This window comes from Mastacembelus armatus, chromosome 17 (assembly GCF_900324485.2).
Source record: "Mastacembelus armatus chromosome 17, fMasArm1.2, whole genome shotgun sequence".
Lineage (NCBI taxonomy): Eukaryota > Metazoa > Chordata > Actinopteri > Synbranchiformes > Mastacembelidae > Mastacembelus > Mastacembelus armatus.
The window spans coordinates 1,649,519-1,670,331 of NC_046649.1; the positions used below are offsets into that span (position 1 = coordinate 1,649,519).

At 41.6% G+C, this 20,813-nt stretch overlaps 1 protein-coding gene across 7 annotated transcripts in view; it reads right to left on the reverse strand.

Moving 5' to 3' along the window:
- LOC113133794 (junctophilin-1-like) overlaps positions 1-20,813 on the reverse strand; it is a 66,552-nt gene that overhangs the window by 20,786 nt on the left and 24,953 nt on the right. For 6 of the 7 annotated variants that reach the window (XR_003296016.2, XM_026312696.2, XM_026312694.2 and 3 more), the window contains exons 2-4: positions 15,533-16,292; positions 13,678-13,796; positions 12,700-12,975 (exon numbers count right to left, since the gene is read on the reverse strand). The exons of the other annotated variant lie outside the window; for it this stretch is intronic. Coding sequence is in view for 5 of the 6 variants with exons in the window: in XM_026312696.2 (XP_026168481.1) it covers positions 12,700-12,975; positions 13,678-13,796; positions 15,533-16,292 (1,155 nt within the window). In the remaining variant the exon portion in view is untranslated. The remainder of the gene's footprint in view (positions 1-12,699; positions 12,976-13,677; positions 13,797-15,532; positions 16,293-20,813) is intronic. 7 annotated transcript variants of the gene reach the window in all.

Here is a 20,813-nt window from a genome sequence, read left to right on the forward strand (position 1 = left end):
TAAAATAATATTATAATCTATAATTCATATTATTCATTCATGTTAATGAACCTTCCATGCACAAAAAAGTTAATCATAGATTAACTTTCTACAGGATTCTACGCTAGGACCAATAGTTTTCATTTTCTACATTGAAGGCAGCCAACTACTGTATATTCATCTGTGAAACCAGACAAAATAAAGGCCTGGAAGGTGTATAATTTCTTCTCCTATTGTTGTTATTGTATTTAGTCCTAAAATTGTCAGAAATATCCTGTCTAACCATATAGTTACTCTAGATGGCAAAATGTAATCTCCAGGCCTATACCTGCATTAAGACTAATCTCTTGTGCAGTATTGCCAAAATTAGAAACAATGAATGAATTTGAATGCATTTTTTACTTCTAGACAAGATTATTGTAATTCCATATTAACAATTAACACAATGTCCCAGTAACTCAAAAAAAAAAATCCTTCAGTTAATCCAAAAAAAACACCTGGAGTTTTGACATGAACATGCATTTGGGAGAAAATACAGCAAACAACTGTACAACTGACAACATTGCTAATAAATTTAAGAAAATTATTCCATCTTTATTTACTTCTATGCCATGTGCCAAGACAGTGGAAGGCAGCTGCCTCAATCCTGCTCCCTATCAAGTTGATTATCTTGTTGACAGTGGTGTAGCCTCACTGTGTGAAACACTTGATACTGTGGCCCTACTGAAAAAGGAGTTAGTGAATCAAAGGAGACTAGCTCCTAGCTCACACATCTGCATCTTAAAGCAGGCATCCCCAGTGGTGGACAAAGTTCTCAACTTCATTACTAGAGTCAAAGTATAGATCCTCCTGGTCAAATATAAGAAGAAGAAGAAGAAGAAGAGTTCTTCATTAATCCCCAAGGGGAAATTCAATTGTTACAGCAGTTGTTTTTTTTTTGTTTTTTTTTTTTGGGGTGTGTGTGTGTGTGTGGTGTGTTTGTGTATTGTTTATATTATAGAGTCTTATGGCTGTGGACAGAAAAGACTTCCTGAATCTCTGAAGCTGAATGAACTTCCCACTCGCCACAGTTCCTCATGAAGTGGGTGGGAGGGATTGTCCAGTATGGGATTGATTTTGTCCACTATCCTCCACTCTGCCACAGCCTCCAAACTGTCCAGTTCCAGACCAACAACAGATTTTGCCTTCCTGATCAACTTGTTTAGTCTGCTGGCCTCACCAGCCTTGATACCACCTCCCCAGCACACAACTGCAAAGAACAGTGCACTCGCTACTACAGACTGATAGAACATCTTCAGTAGCTTGTTGCATAAACAAAAGGAACAGAGTCTCTTGAGGAATAACAGTCTGCTCTGTCCTTTCTTGAAGAGTGCATCTGTATTGTTTGACCAGTCCAGTTTGATGTTAATGTGGACTCCAAGATATTAGTAGGAGTCCACAATCTCTACTTCCTCTCCAAGGATGGAGACAGGGACTGGGGTCTTCTTGCTCCTCCTAAAGTCCACCACCAGTTCTCTGGTTTTCTTGATATTGAGCTTTAGACAGTTGTTGTTACACCAATCAACAAAGCTTTTTATCAAGTGTCTGTACTCCTCATAGTTATCATTATTGATGCATCCAATGATTGAGGAGTCATCAGAGAACTTCTGGAGGTGACATGTTCCTGAGTTGTAGCGGAAGTCTGAGGTGTAGAGTGTAAACAGGAATGGTGCCAGTACACTTGGGGTGCACCGGTGCTGTGGTGATGAGCAGCACCACATCAGATACACAGCCATCTAAGTGAACAAACTGTAACCGCCCAGTGAGGTAGTCTGTGATCCACTCCACCATGTCTGCGGGAACTTCCATATCCTGTGCATACTACTGTTGATATGCAAAATGAAGGGGGTCCAGAAATTCAGACACTTGAGACCAGGTGTTTCAGGACCAGTCTCTCAAACACTTTAATGACATGTGATGTTAGCGCTACTGGTCTGAAGTCACGAAGGGTACTGGGATGGCCTCTTTTTGGTAGTGGGACAATACAGGAAGTTTACCATAACTTAGGCACCTTTTTGAGCCTCAGAGTTGTTGCTGAAAAACCTCTGCAAGCTGTCCAGCACACACCTTAAGTACTTTGGGGTTGATCTCATCTGGTCCTTTTGCTTTGTTGGTCTTTGGTTTGTATAGTTCCATCCTCACTTTTTCTGTGGCAAAGGCTGGGCCTGTGTATTGTGTTGATGAGGAGTCAGATGATGAGGGCAGGGGAGGAGGTATTGGAGGTGAGATATACTTCAGTGTTATATGGGTGCTGATAGAGGAGATGGCATCAGTGGGCAAAGGGGAGGCAGCACTGGCAGAGATGTTGGGTGGAGGGATGTGAAGGGGCCCCAAAGCATCAGCTAAGGTGGTGGAGGGAGGAGAGATGGTGTGTGAGGACGAGGGGTCAGTAAGAAGCAGAGGAGGTGTCAAATCTATTGAAGAACAGGTTAAGGTCATTAGCAAACTTTGAGTCTCCTTCCACAGCAGTGTGTGACTTCTTATAGCCAGTCATTATTTTCATGCCATTCCACACCTCTTTGATATTATTCTGTCTCAACTTATGCTCTACTCTGTATCTATAGAGCTGCTTTGCCTCCCTCAACTTCCTCTTGAGTTCCTTCTGCACAGCTCGGAGTTCCTCCTTGTATTTTGCCATGAACGCCCTCTTCTTCTTGTTGAGGAGACCTTTAATGTCCTTATTTATCCATGGCTTATTATTGGGGAAACAAACTTTTTTGGATGGAACAACATTGTCCTCACAGAAGTGGATGTAGTCTGTGATGCAGTGATAGATGCCTTCGATGTCCTCATCATGAGCATCCATGAAAAGGTCCCAGTTTTTAACCCTGAAGCACTCCTCTATGGAGTCCTTTGACCAAACCTTCACATACCTCTTGGTAGCAGACTGCTATCTTACTATGGGCTTGTATGTTGGTACTAGATATATTAAGTTGTGGTCTGATCTACCAAGCGGAGGAAAGGCTGAAGAGCTGTATGTCTCGTTCACTTTGGCATAAAGGAGATCAAGAATTATTTTCTCGTGTTGCACAGTCCACATACTGTTTGAAGTTGGTCAGAGTTCCCGAAATAGTGACATGGTAAAATTCCCCATTAACTACTATGAGGGCGTTGGGGTGTTTTGTCTTTAGACAAGTGACAACTGTGGATGATGTCAAATGCACTCTGTGCTGCAACTGATGGAGGAATGTAAACCGTCGCAACAATGGTGTGTGAAAACTCACAGGGCAGGTAGTATGGCCTCAGTCCCACCACCAACAGCTCAATGTCTGGAGTGCAAATGCAGTCCATCACTGTTACATGTCCAGGGTTGCACCATTTGGAGTTAACAAAAACAGCGAGAAAACCTTCTCTTTTCTTGCCGCTCTGTTTCCCTCTGTCCACTCACACTAGTGAGAAGTAATCCAGTACTGAACTAAGTCTAATCCATCCATCCGTTTACTTCCGTTTATCCGCGGCTGCGGGGGCAGTAGTTTAAGCAGGGATGCCCAGACTTCCTTCTCCCTTCCTACTCCTCCAGCACTTCTGGCGTTCCAGTGTGCCCTGGGTCTTCCCTAGGGCCTACTCCTGGTGGGATATGCCCGAAACACCTCCCCATGGAGGCGTCCAGGAGACATCCTAAATAGATGCCCGAGCCACCTCAGCTGGCTCCTCTTGATTCTTGATGTGAAGGAGCAGCAGCTCTACTCCGAGTTCCTCCTGGGTGACTGAGCTCCTCACCCTATCTCTAAGGGAGTGCCCAGTGACCCTGCAGAGAAAGCTCATTTTTAATTGTATCTGAGATCTTGTCCTTTTAGTCATGACCCAAAGCTCATGACCATAGGTGAGAGTAGGAACATAGATTGACTGGTAAATTGAGAGCTTCGCCTTTCAGCTCAGCTCCTTCTTTACCACAACAGACCAGTACATCGACCGCATTGCTGCTGCTGATGCACCAATCCATCAGTCATTCTCATATTCCATCCTTCCCTCACTTGTGAACAAGATCTCAAGATACTTAAACTCCTCCACTTGAGGCAGGATCTCTCCCCTGACTCCTTAGGAAGATAACTAGGTCTAAGTCAAGTCTAAAAGTAGCAATGGAAATTTGTAAATGACTAAATAGCGAAATACCACCAGGATGCGCCTCTATACAGTATTTAATACAGTAAATAAACAAAAACACCAGTTTTATTTTACATCACTTTTCAGCAGAATTCACTAGGATTTAACTTAACACTATGTAACTTTTGCTCATGCCCCCCCCCCCCCAGTGGAGAAGCACAATTGTCTGTTTCAAGTGCCATTACAATACACTATAGCATTATATACTCAGTAATGTTGCTACTAATGTTAGCTGTTAGCTTATTTCAGCTGCTACTAAAGCAGCAAAAAGTCATTTAGAAGTTAATGTTAACAGATCCTTCTTCTTTCTGAATAAACAATGGCAGAGAGCACAGACACATTTGTGGTTTAGGAGCACTAGAACTTGTACGCGAATTTATGTCCATGGTGAGCAACACGCTCAGTCAGTGGAGTGCAACTTGAGCGCTTCTCCTTTGGTTAATCGGCAGACCGCGGTATGTAAATGATATGTAAATCATGGTCTCATAGCCCCTCCTTTAAAGCCCCCTGCCCTCCACGCCTAAATGGTGTTAAGAAAGTGGGAACTGTAAAAAGAATTGTCATTGAAAAAAAACAGGAAGTATCAAAAGATTATCACTGACAAACAGTGACAATCAATTAAAAATTATCACTGCAAAAAGATATAAAAATAAAATAATATATTTTTAATGCCCATTTTCAAAAAAGATGTTTTCCAATGCTTCTTTTTTCAATGCCAAATGCCAAAACTTTATTTTCAAAGCGAATGCTTCTATTTTCAATGCCAAACTTTATTTACAATGCCAAAACTTTGACAAGGCATCAAACTGGCTCCATAAAACTATCTTATCTGAGAGTGGTTTAAGCAGTACAGCAACATCAGCAGGACAAACCTTCTTTTAGTTCTTGGCAGGTTGCAACCAGCATGCATACCGCCACCTGCTGTACCGGAGTGTTTATCTTTAGGGTGTGTAGTGGGACAAATCACACACAAACAATGAACATGATCAATTACGGTTTTAAGACAATTTCTGCGCAAAAGTAACGAGTAACAGCACTTTTGTTTTTGCCCCCATTTTTCATGAGCTGAACTCAAAACTCAAATATTGTTCACAAATCTGTCTAAATCTGTGTTTACACGTGCTCTGCAGTTGGTTGTACTGCAAAATTCTCTGAAATGCCTTTGGAGACGGCTTATGGTAGAGAAATAAACACTCAATTCATGGGAAACAGCTCTGGTGGACATCCTGCAGTCAGCATGCCAATTGCACGCTCCCTCAAAACTTGCAACATTTGTGGCATTATGCTGCGTGATAAAACTGCACAATTTACAGTGCCCTTTTATTGTGGCCAGCCTAAGGCACACCTGAGCAATAATCATGCTTGTCTAATCAGTGAGATGGATGGATTATCTCGGCAAACTAGAAGTGCTTACTAACACAGATTTAGACAGATTTGTGAACAATATTTGAGAGAAATAGGCCTATTGTGTAGATAGAAATAGTCTTTGAGTTCTTTTGAGTTCAGCTCATGAAAGATGGGGGCAAAAACAAAAGTGTTGCGTTTATAATTTTGGTCAGTGTATATAAGACCTCATAGTATCATATTTTGTGCAGGTCTAGATAGATAGGGTAAGTGAATGCACTTCCTATTACAAGCGTGTTGTATAGTTCGTTTACAGATTAGCAACAGACTAGCTTTAGTCTAACACACCTAAAAACTAACTAAAATTTCTAAACAATTCATTAACCGCTACACATTCCGGTACTAGTCAAGTACTTTTCTGTTTTGACCGGTATTTATTGTTATTCCCAGACTTAGCACTCGTTAGCCTACCAGTCATCTTAGCTAGCTAGTAACATGGCTTCTCTCTCTCTCTCTCTCTCCTGCTCGGTGGGCCACATGTTTAGTTATTCGTCTGCCTCCTTTAGTGATAATGATACCTGTAATAAGTGTAAGGTTCTGGTAGCTTTGGAGGCGAGGATCACGGATTTGGAAGCGAGGCTCCGCACCTTTGAACCAAAGCCAGCTAGCCCAGCCCCGTTAGCAGGTGTGGAGCGACCGAGCTCAGGCTCAGGGTCTGTTTGCGGTCCGAGGGCAGCTCCAGAGCAGCCCGGAGAATTAGCCTGGGTGAATTAACGACACACCCGCTGAGAAACCGACTCTGATAATTGGCGATTCCATAGTCAGAAACGTGAAGCTAGAGACACCAGCAACCATGTCAAATGTATTCCTGGGGCCAGAGCGGGCGACATCGAGTCAAACTTGAAGCTGCTGGCTAAGGCTAATCATAAATATGGAAAAATTGTTATTCACGTTGGCAGGTATGACACCCGATTACGGCAATCGGGTGTCGTTGAACGGCACTAAAATTAATGTTGAGTCGGTGTGTAACTTTGCCAAATTAATGTCGGACTCCGTAGTTTTCTCTGGACCCCTCCCCAATCTGACCAGCGATGACATGCTTAACCGCATGTCGTCGTTCCGTCGCTGGCTGTCTAGCTGGTCCAGCAAACGATGTGGGCTTCATAGACAATTGGGCCACTTTCTGGGGAAAACCCGGTCCGCACTAACGAACATGGGACGGCATCCATCCCACTATAAATGGTGCAGCTCTCATCTCTAGAAATCTGGCTGAGTTTATTAGCCAACCTAAAGTTTGACAATCCCAAGCACGAGTGGGGATGCACAGACTCAGTCTAAAACGCCTCTCTGCAGTTTCCTTAGAGCCATCACCCCCCTCAAACCACACAGAGATTATGTCTGCCCCTCGAACATATAAATCAAATAAATCAGAAGTTAACAGAAGAGGAGTTATTCATAAAAACCTAATAAAAATTAAGACTACTCATCTTATTGAACAGAAAAACAGAACAGTCAGATGTGGTTTATTAAATATTAGGTCTCTTTCATCTAAATCTCTGTTAGTAAATGATTTGATAACTGATCACCAAATTGACCTACTTTATCTTACTGAAACCTGGTTACAGCAGGATGAATATGTCAGTCTGAATGAATCAATAATCAGTAATATAAAAATTGTCATGTTCCTCAAAGCACAGGTCGAGGTGAAGGAATAGTTGCAATCTTCCACTCAAACTTATTATTAAACTTTCATTCTCAGAACAATTATAACTCATTTGAGAGCCTCACTCTTAGTCTCTCACATCCAAACTGGAAAACACAAAAACCAGTTCTACTTGTCATTGTGTACCGTCCACCTGTTCCTTACTCAGAGTTTTTAACTGAATTTCCAGACTTCCTGTCTGATTTAGTGCTTAGTTCAGATAAAGTCATTATAGTGGGAGATTTTAACATTCATGTAGATGTTGAAAAAACAGTCTCAGCACTGCTTTTAATTCAATATTAGATTCAATTGGTTTCACTCAAAATGTTAATAAACCCACCCACTGTTTCAATCACACCCTTGATCTTGTTCTGACCTATGGCATCGAAATTGAACATTTAATAGTTTCTCCCCAAAATCCTATTTTGTCAGATCATTCTTTAATAATTTTTGAGTTTAAGATGATGGATCATGCAGCATTTGGAAGAAAATTCCACTACAGCAGATGTTTATCTGACAACGCTGTTAATAAATGTAAGAAAATGATTCCATCTTTATTTCCATCTATGCCATGTGCCAACACAGTGGAGGGCTGCTACCTCAATCCCACTCCCTACCAAATTGATCATGTTGTTGACAGTTCTATGGCATCACTGCGTGAAATGCTTGATGCTGTGGCCCCTCTGAAAAAGAAGTCAGTGAATCACAGGAGATTAGCTCCATGGTACAATTTACATATTCGTACCTTAAAGCAGGGCATCACGAAGGCTGCAAAGGAAGTGACTTTCCACACATTTAGAAAAAATTAAAAAAAAATAAAAAAATAAAAACTTAGAGGAAATTTTTCTAGCCTGGAAAAACAGTCAACTAACATATAAAAAAGCTCTCTGTACAGCCCGAACTGCATACTATTCATCACTAATAGAGGAAATAAGAAAAATCCCAGGTTTCTTTTCAGCACTGTAGCCAGGCTGACAAAAAGTCGCAGCTCTGTTGAGTCCAGTGTTCCCTTAGCTCTCAGCAGTGATGACTTTGAGTTTCTTTGCAAATAAAATCACAACTATTAGAGATAAAATTCATCAGATGCTTCCTATACCTGCCATAAATGAATCTTCTACTACACTACAGCTCATAAATCATATGTAAGACCTCAGTTATGTTTAGATTGCTTCTCTCCCATAGATCTCTCTGAATTCACATCAGTACTTCATCTAAATCATTAACGTTTCTTAGACCCCATCCCGACTAGACTGCTTAAAGACACCCTGCCATTAATAAACTCATCTTTATTAGACTTGGTAAATTTATCTCTAGTATCAGGCTACGTACCACGGGCCTTTAAGACTGCAGTAATCAAACCCTTACTCAAAAAGCCTAGTCTTGATCCAGGAGTCTTGGATCATTGTAGACCAATATCCAACCTACCATTTATTTCTAAAATCCTTGAAAAAGCTGTTGTTAAGCAGCTATCAGACCACTTACTCATAAATGAACTATTTGAAGATTTTCAATCAGAATGTAGAGTACGGGCAGCATGGTGGCTGAGTGGTTAGCACTGTTGCCTCACAGCAAGAAGGTCGTGGGTTCGCATCCCGGCCTTTCTGTGTGGAGTTTGCATGTTCTCCCTGTGCTTGCGTGGGTTTACTCCGGGTACTCCGGTTTCCTCAGTCCAAAAACGTGCATGTTAGGTTGATTGGACTCTAAATTGCCCGTAGGAGTGAGTGTGAGTGTGTGAGGTTGTCTGTCTTTGTGTGTCTATATGTGGCCCTGTGATGGACTGGTGACCTGTCCAGGGTGTACCCCTGCCTTCCACCCGAGAGAGAGCTGGGATAGGCTCCAGCAGATCCCCATGACCCTGAGCCAGGAAAAGCGGGTATAGAAGATGGATGGATTTAGAGCACATCATAGTATAGAAACAGCACTGTTAAAAGTCACCAATGATCTTCTCTTAGCCTCAGATAATGGACTTGTTTCTATACTTGCCCTGCTAGACCTTAGTGCTGCATCCCACACTATTGACCACAGCATCTTATGGATGCCCGAGCCACCTCCAGAGACTGGAGCATGTGACTGTTATCAGAGGAACAGCACTAAAATGGTTCCGATCCTATTTAGGTTCCCAGCCCTCCCTACCCGTGGTTGGGAAGAACCTGGATAAGCCCACATTAAAGCAGACACAGGAACAGACAGATTCAGGAGGCAGACCTTGGAGGTAAAACTGAAATCAGGGATCATTCTCAAGGGCAACTCCTGAGGCAGGTTTGAAGCTGAGTCCGTTCTAAAGGTAAGCCTCAGAGGTGGAGAGCTGGGGCCGTTATGGAGGGCGTTCACAAAGATTGGCAAGATTCTGCAGTTGTTCTGGATTAGGACACTCACGGATGAAGAGAAAACTGAGGTCATTCTGGAGGATGACCCTGACAACAAACAGGAACCTGAAGCCATTCAGGAGCATGACCTCGGAGATAGGCTAGAAGCTGGGACCATGCAAGAAGGTGTCCCTAAATTGACGAGGAACATGGGGCCATTCAGGAGGGTGGCTTCGAAGGTGAACAGGAAGCAGTGGATGTTCTAGGGCAGTCTCAAAAATGGACAGGAAGCTGTGGTCATTCTGGAGGGTGGCCTGGAGACAGACTAGAAGCTGTGGTCATTCTGCCACAACAAGATTTGGTATTGCTGGTGCTTTTCATTGGTCCACCAACATTGGCTGGAGGAATCCAAGGTGGCACTGGTGGCTCAAGCTATCGAACCACTTACTGGTATAGGAATAGAATACAAGCTGGTTTTTGCTGGCACAGGGACAGGAAGTTTGGAGGTGTGGAGACTCCAGCCCTCGACCCACTGGCAGGGGTAGGAGCAGTGTCAACAGTTCTGGCTGCTGACCCACTGACTGGAACAGCAACAGAGTCCGAAGTACTGTTTGCCAAACGTCATCATGTCTGAAGGACATGGCCTGGCCTGGAAAACCAGTAACTTTCTACTTTTAAATTCAGAAATTATTGTATTTGGGCCTAAAAACCTCAGAAATAGCTTAATCTATCAACATAGCTACTTTAGATGGCATAGCCCTGGCCTCCAGCACTACTGTGAAAAACATTGGAGTTATTTTTGACCATGATTTGTCCTTTAATTCACATATAAAACATATCTCTAGAACTGTTTTTGTCCACTTGCGCAATATTGCCAAAATTAGGAACATCCTGTCCCAAAATGAAGTTTTTCCTCTTCACTGTGGCCAAGTGCTTGCTCATAAAGGATTTGTTGGTTTCTGTGTAAACTGCCTTGAGATGATTGTATTCTGATTTTGCCCTATACATATATATAAACTTACTTAAACTGAATTGAATTGAATTGAACGGAAATGTTGATGGTTCCAGCCATCAACACACAGGAACAGACAGGAACTGTAACAGGAATGGTTTGGGCAGGGACAGCCAAACCATGGGCAAGAACCACAACTAGAGTGGTCTCTGTGGGGACAGATGAACCACGAACAGGAACCAGAACCAGGTGTGGTCTTGACAAGGACAGTGAAAGCACAAACAGTTCAAAGCAGAGGCACGGCAGAGGAAGACCCAGAGACTGATGAAGCAAGTTGTAGAGCTGGCTATGAAACTGGCAGTGGAGGTGGCAGACAAGCAGGTTGTGGTCCTGGAACTGGCAGAGTCTGGAGGTAAAAATGGGACTGAAGCTCAGCCTGCAGCTGCGACTGAGACTGAAACTGAGACTTAAGCTGACTGGAAAAAAGGAGCTAAAGTAAGTTGGGTGTCTGGGACTATAGCCAGCACAGGAGTGGACTGTGGCAGTGGAGCTAGCTGTGGAGTTAGCTAAGGGGTTAGCTGAGGAACAGGCCAGGGAACTGACAAAATGTTAAGACAAAAGGCTGTTTACTGTTAAAAGCAGAGCTCACTAAATAAAAAAACTGTCTAGCATAAGCAATAGGATCTTATTATCCCAATACACCACTTCACTCTCAGAGTGCAGGTCTACTTGTGGTTCCCAGAGTTTCCAAAAGCAGAATGGGAGGCAGAACCTTTAGCTATCAAGGTCCTCTCCTGTGGAACCAGTTCCCAGCCTGGGTTCAGGAGGCAGACACTCTCTGTACTTTTAAGGCTAGACTTAAAAACTTCCTTTTTGACAAAACATATAGTTAGGGCTGGCTTCAGGTAACCCTGAACAGTCCCTTAGTTATGAGCTCCCCTACCCTAACCCTCCCCTCCCCTCCCTTCCCATCCCCTCTCCTCCCTCCTCACATGTATATTCCACCATTGAATGTCACTAACCTTGTGCTCTCACCCTCTCTCTCTCTGTTCTCTCTCTCTGTACCTTCTGCAGGTGTCCCTGGTCCTGGAGCTGTATATTGCTGATGTGCAGTTACTGGCCCCACCAACCTGCAGTGTCTATTTGTTGTTTAATTGTTGCTGTTCTCTCCTCTATCCACTCACCCCAACCGGTCGAGGCAGATGGCTGCCCAAACTGAGCCTAGTTCTTCTGGAGGTTTTTTCTTCCGTTAAAGGAAGTTTTTCCTCTCCACTGTCACCAAGTGCTTGCTCATAAGGGATTTGTTGGGGTTTTTTTGTTTTTTATAAAGTGCCTTGAGATGATTGTATTGTGATTTTGTGCTATACTTATATATAAACTTAAATGAACTAAATTTAATTGAATTGAATGGTTCTGTGGGTTTTTTGTTTTTGTTTTTGTAAAGTGCCTTGAGATGATTTGTATTGTGAGTTGGCGCTATACAAATAAGTTGAATTGAATTGAATCTAAATGTTTTAAAACCAAATGCATGATGCAGGGAATTCGCAGTGCCCTGTCCATATCTATAAGTAAATTTCACTGTATATAATTTAATGTGAATGCATCCTCTAAGCATAAACAACACATTTTTAAAAACAGTTCATCACTGCTGATATAAGGGCAATAGGTCTGTAGTTACGGTTCTCGGCTAGATGACTTATCTTTGATATTGGAATAATCTTTTTTTTTTTTTTTTAATAGAGGGGTGATTTTTGAAAGATGGGGCACCAGGCCAAGGCAACTTCATTGGCACATGGTTTTTAATGTAAGGATAAATACGCTGTCATACACGTATAATACATGTCTTAGACATTTGCACATGCTACACTGCTAACACTGTAACCAGGGATGTCCCAATCAAGGTTTTCCACAACAGTCCCATTCCAAGTTATTTAACATTGACTATTTCCTGATACTCGATCTGATATGTGCATTTTCCTATATAATATTGCACAGTGCACACCAGTGTATTTGCTTCACAACTGAATAGCTCTGCATTGCATTGCAATGTTTCATTGCTCCAAGCTGCAAACTACATCAACAGAAAAAAAATAGCAGCCATATGTTTTATTTAATTACATTTATACTAGTAGAGTGTGATTGTTAGCAAACTGACAATTAACTGATAATGACTATTCGGTAGTTTTCTACTACATATAAATCACATATAAATAAATCGACATATAAATCATTTTTACATTATGCATGTGTCATGAGAGAAACATGTTGGTTACCTGCAGTCAAAGACTCAGCTTTTGGGGTTTTGTTTTGTTTCCCAGCAGGCTTTGCAGAAGGGATGGTGGTAGTAGTTTTACTGTTGAAAAACATTTTTTTAAGAGCAATGGGTGAAGGAGAGGGGCTTGAACCTGGGCTCTGGGATGGAGACTGATTGGGTGTTGTCCCTTTCCGGTAGAAATGAGGGCTCCCAGATGGAGATTTCTCCTTTTTCTCCTCTGGAACCTCCTTCACCTCTACTGGTTCATTATACTTCTGCCGTATGTAGTCGGGGCCTAGAAAAACAAGTAGAAAAACAAAAGTTTATACAGTATCAAAGAGGTAAATAATCCAGCATTAAATGATGGTTTATTTTTGAGAATGATCCAATTCAGCGATGACACATTTTTCAAATCAGTTTGGTTAACGTGAAGGATTATTCAGAACTATATCCTTATTATATTTATGACTATATCCTACTCATGTTTCTTGACCTGTTGGATTTTTTCATATCCTTGAAATTTGCAGCAAAACTCTGAAAAAAAGGCATTTTTTGTAATACACCTAAATTGTCCTTGAAGAACTGCTTATACATTGACTAAGCACAGGACAGTAATCATGGTATTATTCTGTGTATTGACTTTTCAAGTTGAAAATAGAGGAAGGAGGAAAGGATAGTGTAGAAGAAAGAAACGGCAAAACATACAAAAAAACTAAAAACTCACACTGCGTCTCTACAGGTTACACTTACACAACCCTAGTTGTGTCCTTATTTAAATGTAACCCTGCTTCTTTATTGTCCTCGGTGGGGTACCTTTGGCTTGCAGTCTTGTTACATCAGTTGTAAAAATCAACAATGAAAAACAAAAACAATAAAATGGTGAATTACAGACAAGATGAAAAAGAAAAGAAAAAGAAAAAAAGAAAATAAAACAACAACAAAAAACAAACAAACTTAAACAGTCTCACAAACAATGCTCTGTATGTTGTTACAGTACCTGGCTGATGGAAGCCTGGGGAGAGCTCTCTGGCCACAGCTCTGGCAATATCTGAGTCCTGAGTGGCTGATTGAGCAGCCTGGTCTGCAGCCTCTGCTTTGGCCCGAGCATGGGCCGTCCTGCAAAAATACACAAATATAGCTACCTAGTGGCTAGGCATCCAGCAAGTAACGTTACATACACACCATGGCAGGTGCCATTTTCATACATGCTGTTAATTTGGAAGTGTCTTTCACAAAAGTCCCAAATTAAATGAGATTATTACAGGGCACTACAGGGCTGCAGTATTTGCAAACTTACAGAGGCCTGTGTTTCATCTATGGCATAAAGCTACAGTATATACAGAACATATCAGTAGGTAGGTAGGCAACTGAAACAGTATTTTACCAAGTTTCCTAGTTTGTAGATCCAACATAAAGTTTAAAACCAAAACAACATATGTTCTACTAAACTGTTCAAAGGCTTACAAACAAGATTACCCACTTTCAGTGTTATTGGTTGTGATAGCTCAATTTACTAAATCAATCTAGAGTCACAACAGAGACAGGGAGCAACAAAGGTCAGCTGGGTCATACTGTTTAGACTCTTCTCCACACTGACTAAGGAAAATACCAGATAAAAGCACTAGTGACTGACTGACTGTGTATGGTTGTGTGTGTGTGTGTGTGCCTTACATTACTTACATTGTGGAAACTGAAACCTGCTTACATGTTCACATTGTGGGGACTCAGCCCTCCTTTTATGGTAATGACTAGGGTTGAGGTTAGGCAAGTAGTGGTTATGGTTAAGGTTAAGGCAAGTCTCCATGAAATTAATTTAAGTCAATGTAAAGTCCCCACAAGGAAGGAAAACACACCCACACACACACGTGTGTATATGTGTGTGTGTATTCAGAAGTAGTGCTTGCCTAAATAAGGCTGGGAAGGAGGATGCTTATGAACAGCTGATAGAAATACCTCCTCACACTGCCCCCGTAGCCCCATCCACACACAAATGTATACACACAGAAACACAAACACACACACACACACACACACACACGAAAGACATTTTTCTTGTTGTTCAGACTCCCGCACACAAACTTGCACAAACAGATACACAAACTGGCAATTTAGCAAAGAATGTGCCTACTTGTTCTCGCTCTCTCCAACCCACTCACCTACACTCTTGACCTCTCTCTGTTTTCTCACTTCATTCCCACTCTCTTTCTCCTTCTCTCCCTCATCAACGTTTGGCCAGAAGATGGGAAAAGTGATGCAGCCTGAAACCTTTCCACTGTTCCTGGGCTCTAACCAACATTAATCAGCTATGGCTGCAGTGGAGCCTTCAAAGAGTACATCTCGCATTTCCTAGATTCTACCACCAGAACCCACAGCTTTGGATTAGACTTTTTGAGCTTGTGCACCTGTTTTGAAGGATGTACATGTGTACCTCTGTGTTCTAACTTCGTTCTTTGTGCTCTGTGTCTCTGGCGTTCATGACCAGTGTGATGGTGGTTCTTCAGTAAAACAGAAATTCATAAAAGAAAGTTTGTATACATCATATGGACCAAGCTTTGGCCAAAATGAAAAGAAGAAAGACCAAGTAAGTCCCACTTCAGATCACTTAAAGGTAAATTCAGGTTTATACAAATACATGTAGTTTTGGTCATCATTTCCACCACTTATAAATACATTGAACTGACCAAGTTAGTTGCTGCAACACTAATTATCAAAATGTAACCATTTCCAGTTTAAGTCCAGGTGGGAACCTTTTCACTCTAATATAGCAAGTAGATGGCTCAAATTACTTAGTTAAATGAACAAAAAAGGGGCGACGAACATCTTACACATACAATATCTTAAGGACAGTTTACCTGGAGATGGCAATCTCCACTTTAGTTCTGGCAATGGCTGCTGCCCTCACTGCGCCCTCGATGGCTCGATCCACCTTCTGCTTGGTCTTGGTGTTCTTCAGTGGAATCAGCTGCTTCCTGATTCCCCGGGCCAGCACATTGTTCTTGTACTTCCCTTCTTCTTTGGTGCCATCAGGAAAGATGGTGCAGCCATAGCCATGACGTTTATTGTTCAACCACTCGCCTTCATACTTCATGCCATTGGAGCGTTCAGAAATACCAAAGCCGCTGCGCTTGTCATTCTTCCACTCGCCCATATAGGACTCAGTGGTGGTGGCATCCACATTGTCCTCCAAAGGCAGGTAGTCCTCACTTGGTTCTCCATCTCCAAAGCTAATGGTTGAGTTTGCGTCACTGGAACTTATGCGGCTCATGGTGGTGTCACTGTGTGCAGAGCTGCGCTTACTGGAAATTGAGGAGCGTGAATCTGATTTCCGCAGTCGCTGAAGACTGCCAAAAAAGGAGCCACGTCGGAAAAGACCCTTCTTTTTCTCTGATCCTTCTCCATCGGATTGAAAGTTGAGCACAAAGCCACCACGTGTACCAGCAGGGCTATCAGAAAGGCTGTCACGCAGAACTGTTCCATTACTCTGCTCACTGCGGAGGGACGCCAGTGAGGTTCGTAGAGGTGAGCGGATGACAGAGGCCATCCCATATGGGACACTCTGGCGTACACCATATCCATGACGCATACCACCGGTCCACTGACCCTGATATGTACCTACAGTAAGAACAGAGAGATCTACAATAAGCAAATTGTAAAATACAAAGAGAAGAACATGTAGATGAAAATGAATAATCTAATAACAGAATCACTAATACATTACAGGTGTTACAGAAGTCATTGAGCACAAGCAATACAGCAATGCATGGTTTTGTGTTCCTGGATAGATGACAGGCAAACTTTATCAGAAGAATTTCCCCAAAACCATTAAAATACCATTAAAATAAAATAAAGTTTAAGAAGAAGAAGAAGAAGTACTTTATTAATCCCCAAGGGGAAATTCAGTTGTTACAGCAGTTATTAAAGCAGTCCATTATTTAAATTATATTGATTAATAGTAATTCATAAAGTAATTAATAAAGTAATAAAGTAATTAACTATTTATTTGGGGGGGGTTGTGTGTGTGCGTACATGCGTGCGTGTGTGTGTGTGTGTGTGTGTTATTGTTTATATTGAGGAATTATAGTCTTATGGCCGTGGACACAAAAGACTTCCTGAATCTTTCAGTCTTTGCTTTAGGGGGAATTAGTCTGTGGCTGAATTAACTTCCCATTTGCCACAATTCCTCATGAAGTGGGTGGTCAGGATTGTCCAATATGGAGTTTATTTTGTCCACCATCCTCCTCTCTGCCACAGCCTCCAGACTGTCCAGTTCCAGTCCAACAACAGATTTTGCCTTCCTGATCAACTTATTTAGTCTGTTGGCCTCACCAGCCTTGATGCCACCTCCCCAGCACACAACTGCAAAGAACAGTGCACTCACTACTACAGACTGATAGAACATCTTCAGTAGCTTGTTGCACACACCAAAAGAAGAGTCCTTTCTTGAAGAGTGCATCTATATTGTTTGACCAGTCCAGTTTGTTGTTAATGTAGACTCTAAGATATTTGTAGGAGTTCACAATCTCTACTTCCTCTCCAAGGATGGAGACAATGACTGGGGTCTTCCTGCTCCTCCTAAAGTCCACCACCAGTTCTCTGGTTTTCTTGATATTGAGCTTTAGGCAATTGTTGTTACACCAATCAACAAAGCTTTTTATCAAGTGTCTGTATTCCTCATCGTTATTATTGTCGATGCATCCAATGATTGAAGAGTCATCAGAGAACTTTTGGAGGTGACAGGTTCCTGAGTTGTAGCGGAAGTCTGAGGTGTAGAGTGTAAACAGGAATGGTGCTAGTACAGTTCCTTGAGGTGCACCGGTGCTGCTCATCACCACATCAGATATGCAGCCATCTAAGCGAACAAACTGTGGCCGCCCAGTGAGGTAGTCTTTGATCCACTCCACCATATCTGCGGGAACTTCTATATCCTGCATCTTTGCACTTAGCAGGTGGGGCTGAATAGTGTTGAAAGCACTTGAAAAGTCAAAAAACATGACTCTCACAGTGTTGCCCTGCCTCTCCAGATGGGAGTATGCTCTGTGCATTAAGAAGATGATGGCATCTTCCACTCCGATGTGTTCTTGATATGCAAACTGCAGGGGGTCCAGAAATTCAGACACTTGGGACCTCAGGTGTTGCAGGAACAGTCTCTCAAACACTTTCATGACATGTGATGTTAGCGCTACTGGTCTGAAGTCACTAAGGGTACTGGGATGGGTTCTTTTTGGTAATGGGACAATACAGGAGGTTTTCCATAACTTAGGCACCTAGGTTGCCTAAGTTATGGAAGCTGATGATTAGGATAGGGTTTTGACTATTTGACTATACATTTTGGCTATACTTTTACTACAGCAGTCTAAATGAATCAACCCCCCTCAGTCATAAATCACTCCTCTGATCTTGCCATCTTTACGCAGCCCTGTGTACAGCTCATCATCAAGAAGCAAAACCTTGTCCAAATACGTTTGCCTAAGTATTGTTTAGCTGACAAACAGGATGTGGTCTGCTGTATAAGACTTATATCCTGTGCTTATCTGAATCATTAAAATAAAAATGACTCTAATGTAACTGCTGCTGCAACAATTTGTTAATTACTCAATGAACATAATATCAATCAGAAAAGATTTTAATGAGACAGGATGAAAAAGAGTTTACCTGGATGTAACTCTAGTTCTATAAATGTCTGTTACATATGCAGTATGTTTGTGGACATATAAATAAAGCATGATAAGGCCTAAAAAATGTGTACATCTCTCTGGTGCTGTGCTGGTGAACACAGCAAAACCTGTGCATACCTACATCAGGATAGCTGTTAACCACTTCTGTTAAGTGTGGATCCAGCTGTGTTAAAAAATTACGCACTTTACAGTGGGAAAGCACTTCGGAGGACTCACGACAAATTTATGAAGCCCAATTGAGCTTCATAGACAATTGGGCCACTTTCTGGGGAAAACCCGTTCTGATAGCGAGGGATGGCATCCATCACACTTTGAATGGTGCAGCTCTCATCTCTAGAAATCTGAGTTTATTAGCCAACCTACAGCCTGACAATCCAGAGTGGGGACCGGGACGCAGAGACTCAGTCTAAAATGTCTTTCTGCAGGTTCCTTAGAGCCGTCACCCCCCTCAAACCACATAGAGATTGTGTCTGCCCCTCGAACATATAAATCAAATAAATCAGACTTTAACAGAAGAGGAGTTATTCATAAAAAACTAATAAAAATTAAGACCACTGCTCTTATTGAACAGAAAAACAGAACAGTCATATGTGGATTATTAAATATCAGGTCTCTTTCATCTAAATCTCTGTTAGTAAATGATTTGATAACTGATCACCAAATTGACTTACTCTGTCTTACTGAAACCTGGCTACAGCAGTCTAAATGAATCAACCCCCCCAGTCATAAAAATTGTCATTTTCCTTGAAGCACAGGTCAAGGTGGAGTAGCTGCAATCTTCCACTCAAACTTATTATTAAACTTTCATCCTCAGAACAGTTATAACTCATTTGAGAGCCTCACTCTTAGTCTCTCGCATCCAAACTGGAAAACACAAAAACCAGTTCTACTTGTCATTGTGTACCGTCCACCTGTCCCTTACTCAGAGTTTTTAACTGAATTCCCTGACTTTCTGTCTGATTTAGTGCTTAGATCAGATAAAGTCATTATAGTGGGAGATTTTAACATTCATGTAGATGTTGAAAATAATAGCCTCAGCATTGCATTTAATTCTATATTAGATTCAATTGGTTTCATTCAAAATGTTAATAAACCCACCCACTGTTTCAATCACACCCTTGATCTTGTTCTGACCTATGGCATCGAAATTGAACATATAATAGTTTTTCCCCAAAATCCTATTTTGTCAGATCATTCTTTAATAACTTTTGAATTTAAAATGATGGATCATGCAGCATTTGGAAGAAAATTCCACTACAGCAGATGTCTATCCGACAACGCTGTTAATAAATTTAAGAAAATTATCCCATCTTTATTTACATCTATGCCAAGTATAAACATAGTAGAGGGCAGCTGCTTCAATCCCACTCCCTACCAAATTTATCATACTGTTGGCAGTGCTGTAGCCTCGCTGCATGAAACGCTTGATACTGTGGCCCCTCTGAAAAAGAAGTTAGGGAATCAGAAGAGATTAGCCCCATGATATAATTTACATATTCATACCTTAAAGCAGGCATTACGAAGGCTGGAAAGGAAGTGGTGTTCCACATATTTAGAGAAAATTTTTTCTAGCCTGGAAAAACAGTTTATTAACATATAAAAAAGCTCTCTGTAAAGCCAGAACTGCATACTATCCATCAGAGGAAAATAAGAACAATCCCAGGATTCTTTTCAGCACTGTACCCAGGCTGACAAAAAGTCACAGCTCTGTTGAGCCCAGTGTTCCCTTAGCTCTCAGCAGTGATGAATTTATGAGTGTCTTTACAAATAAAATCACAACTATTAGAGATAAAATTCAGCAGATGCTTCCTATACCTGCAATAAATAAATCTTCTACTACAGTAGTTCTTGAATCATCTGCAAGACCTCAGTTATGTTTAGATTGCTTCTCTCCCATAGATCTCTCTGAATTTACATCAGTGGTTGCGTCATCTAAATCATCAACGTATCTCTTAAGACCCCATTCCGACTAGATTGCTTAAAGACACCCTGCCATTAATAAACTCATCTTTATTAGACTATAAATTTATCTCTAGTATCAGTCGATGTACCGTGGGCCTTTAAGACTGCAGTAATCAAACCTTTACTCAAAAAGCTTAGTCTTGATCCAGGAGTCTTGGCTAATTATAGACCAATATCCAACCTACCATTTATTTCTAAAATCCTAGAAAAAGCAGTTGCTAAGCAGCTATCAGACCACTTACACAGAAATGAACTATTTGAAGATTTTCAATCAGGATTTAGAGCACATCATAGTACAGAAACAGCATTGTTAAAAGTCACCAACGATCTTCTCTTAGCATCAGATAATGGACTTATTTCTATACTTGTCCTCCTAGACCTTAGTGCTTAGTATTTATCGGACAGATTCCAGTTCGTTCATGTCCATGATGAACCTTGCACATGCACAAAAGTTAGTTATGGAGTTCCACAAGGCTCTGTGCTAGGACCGATTCTG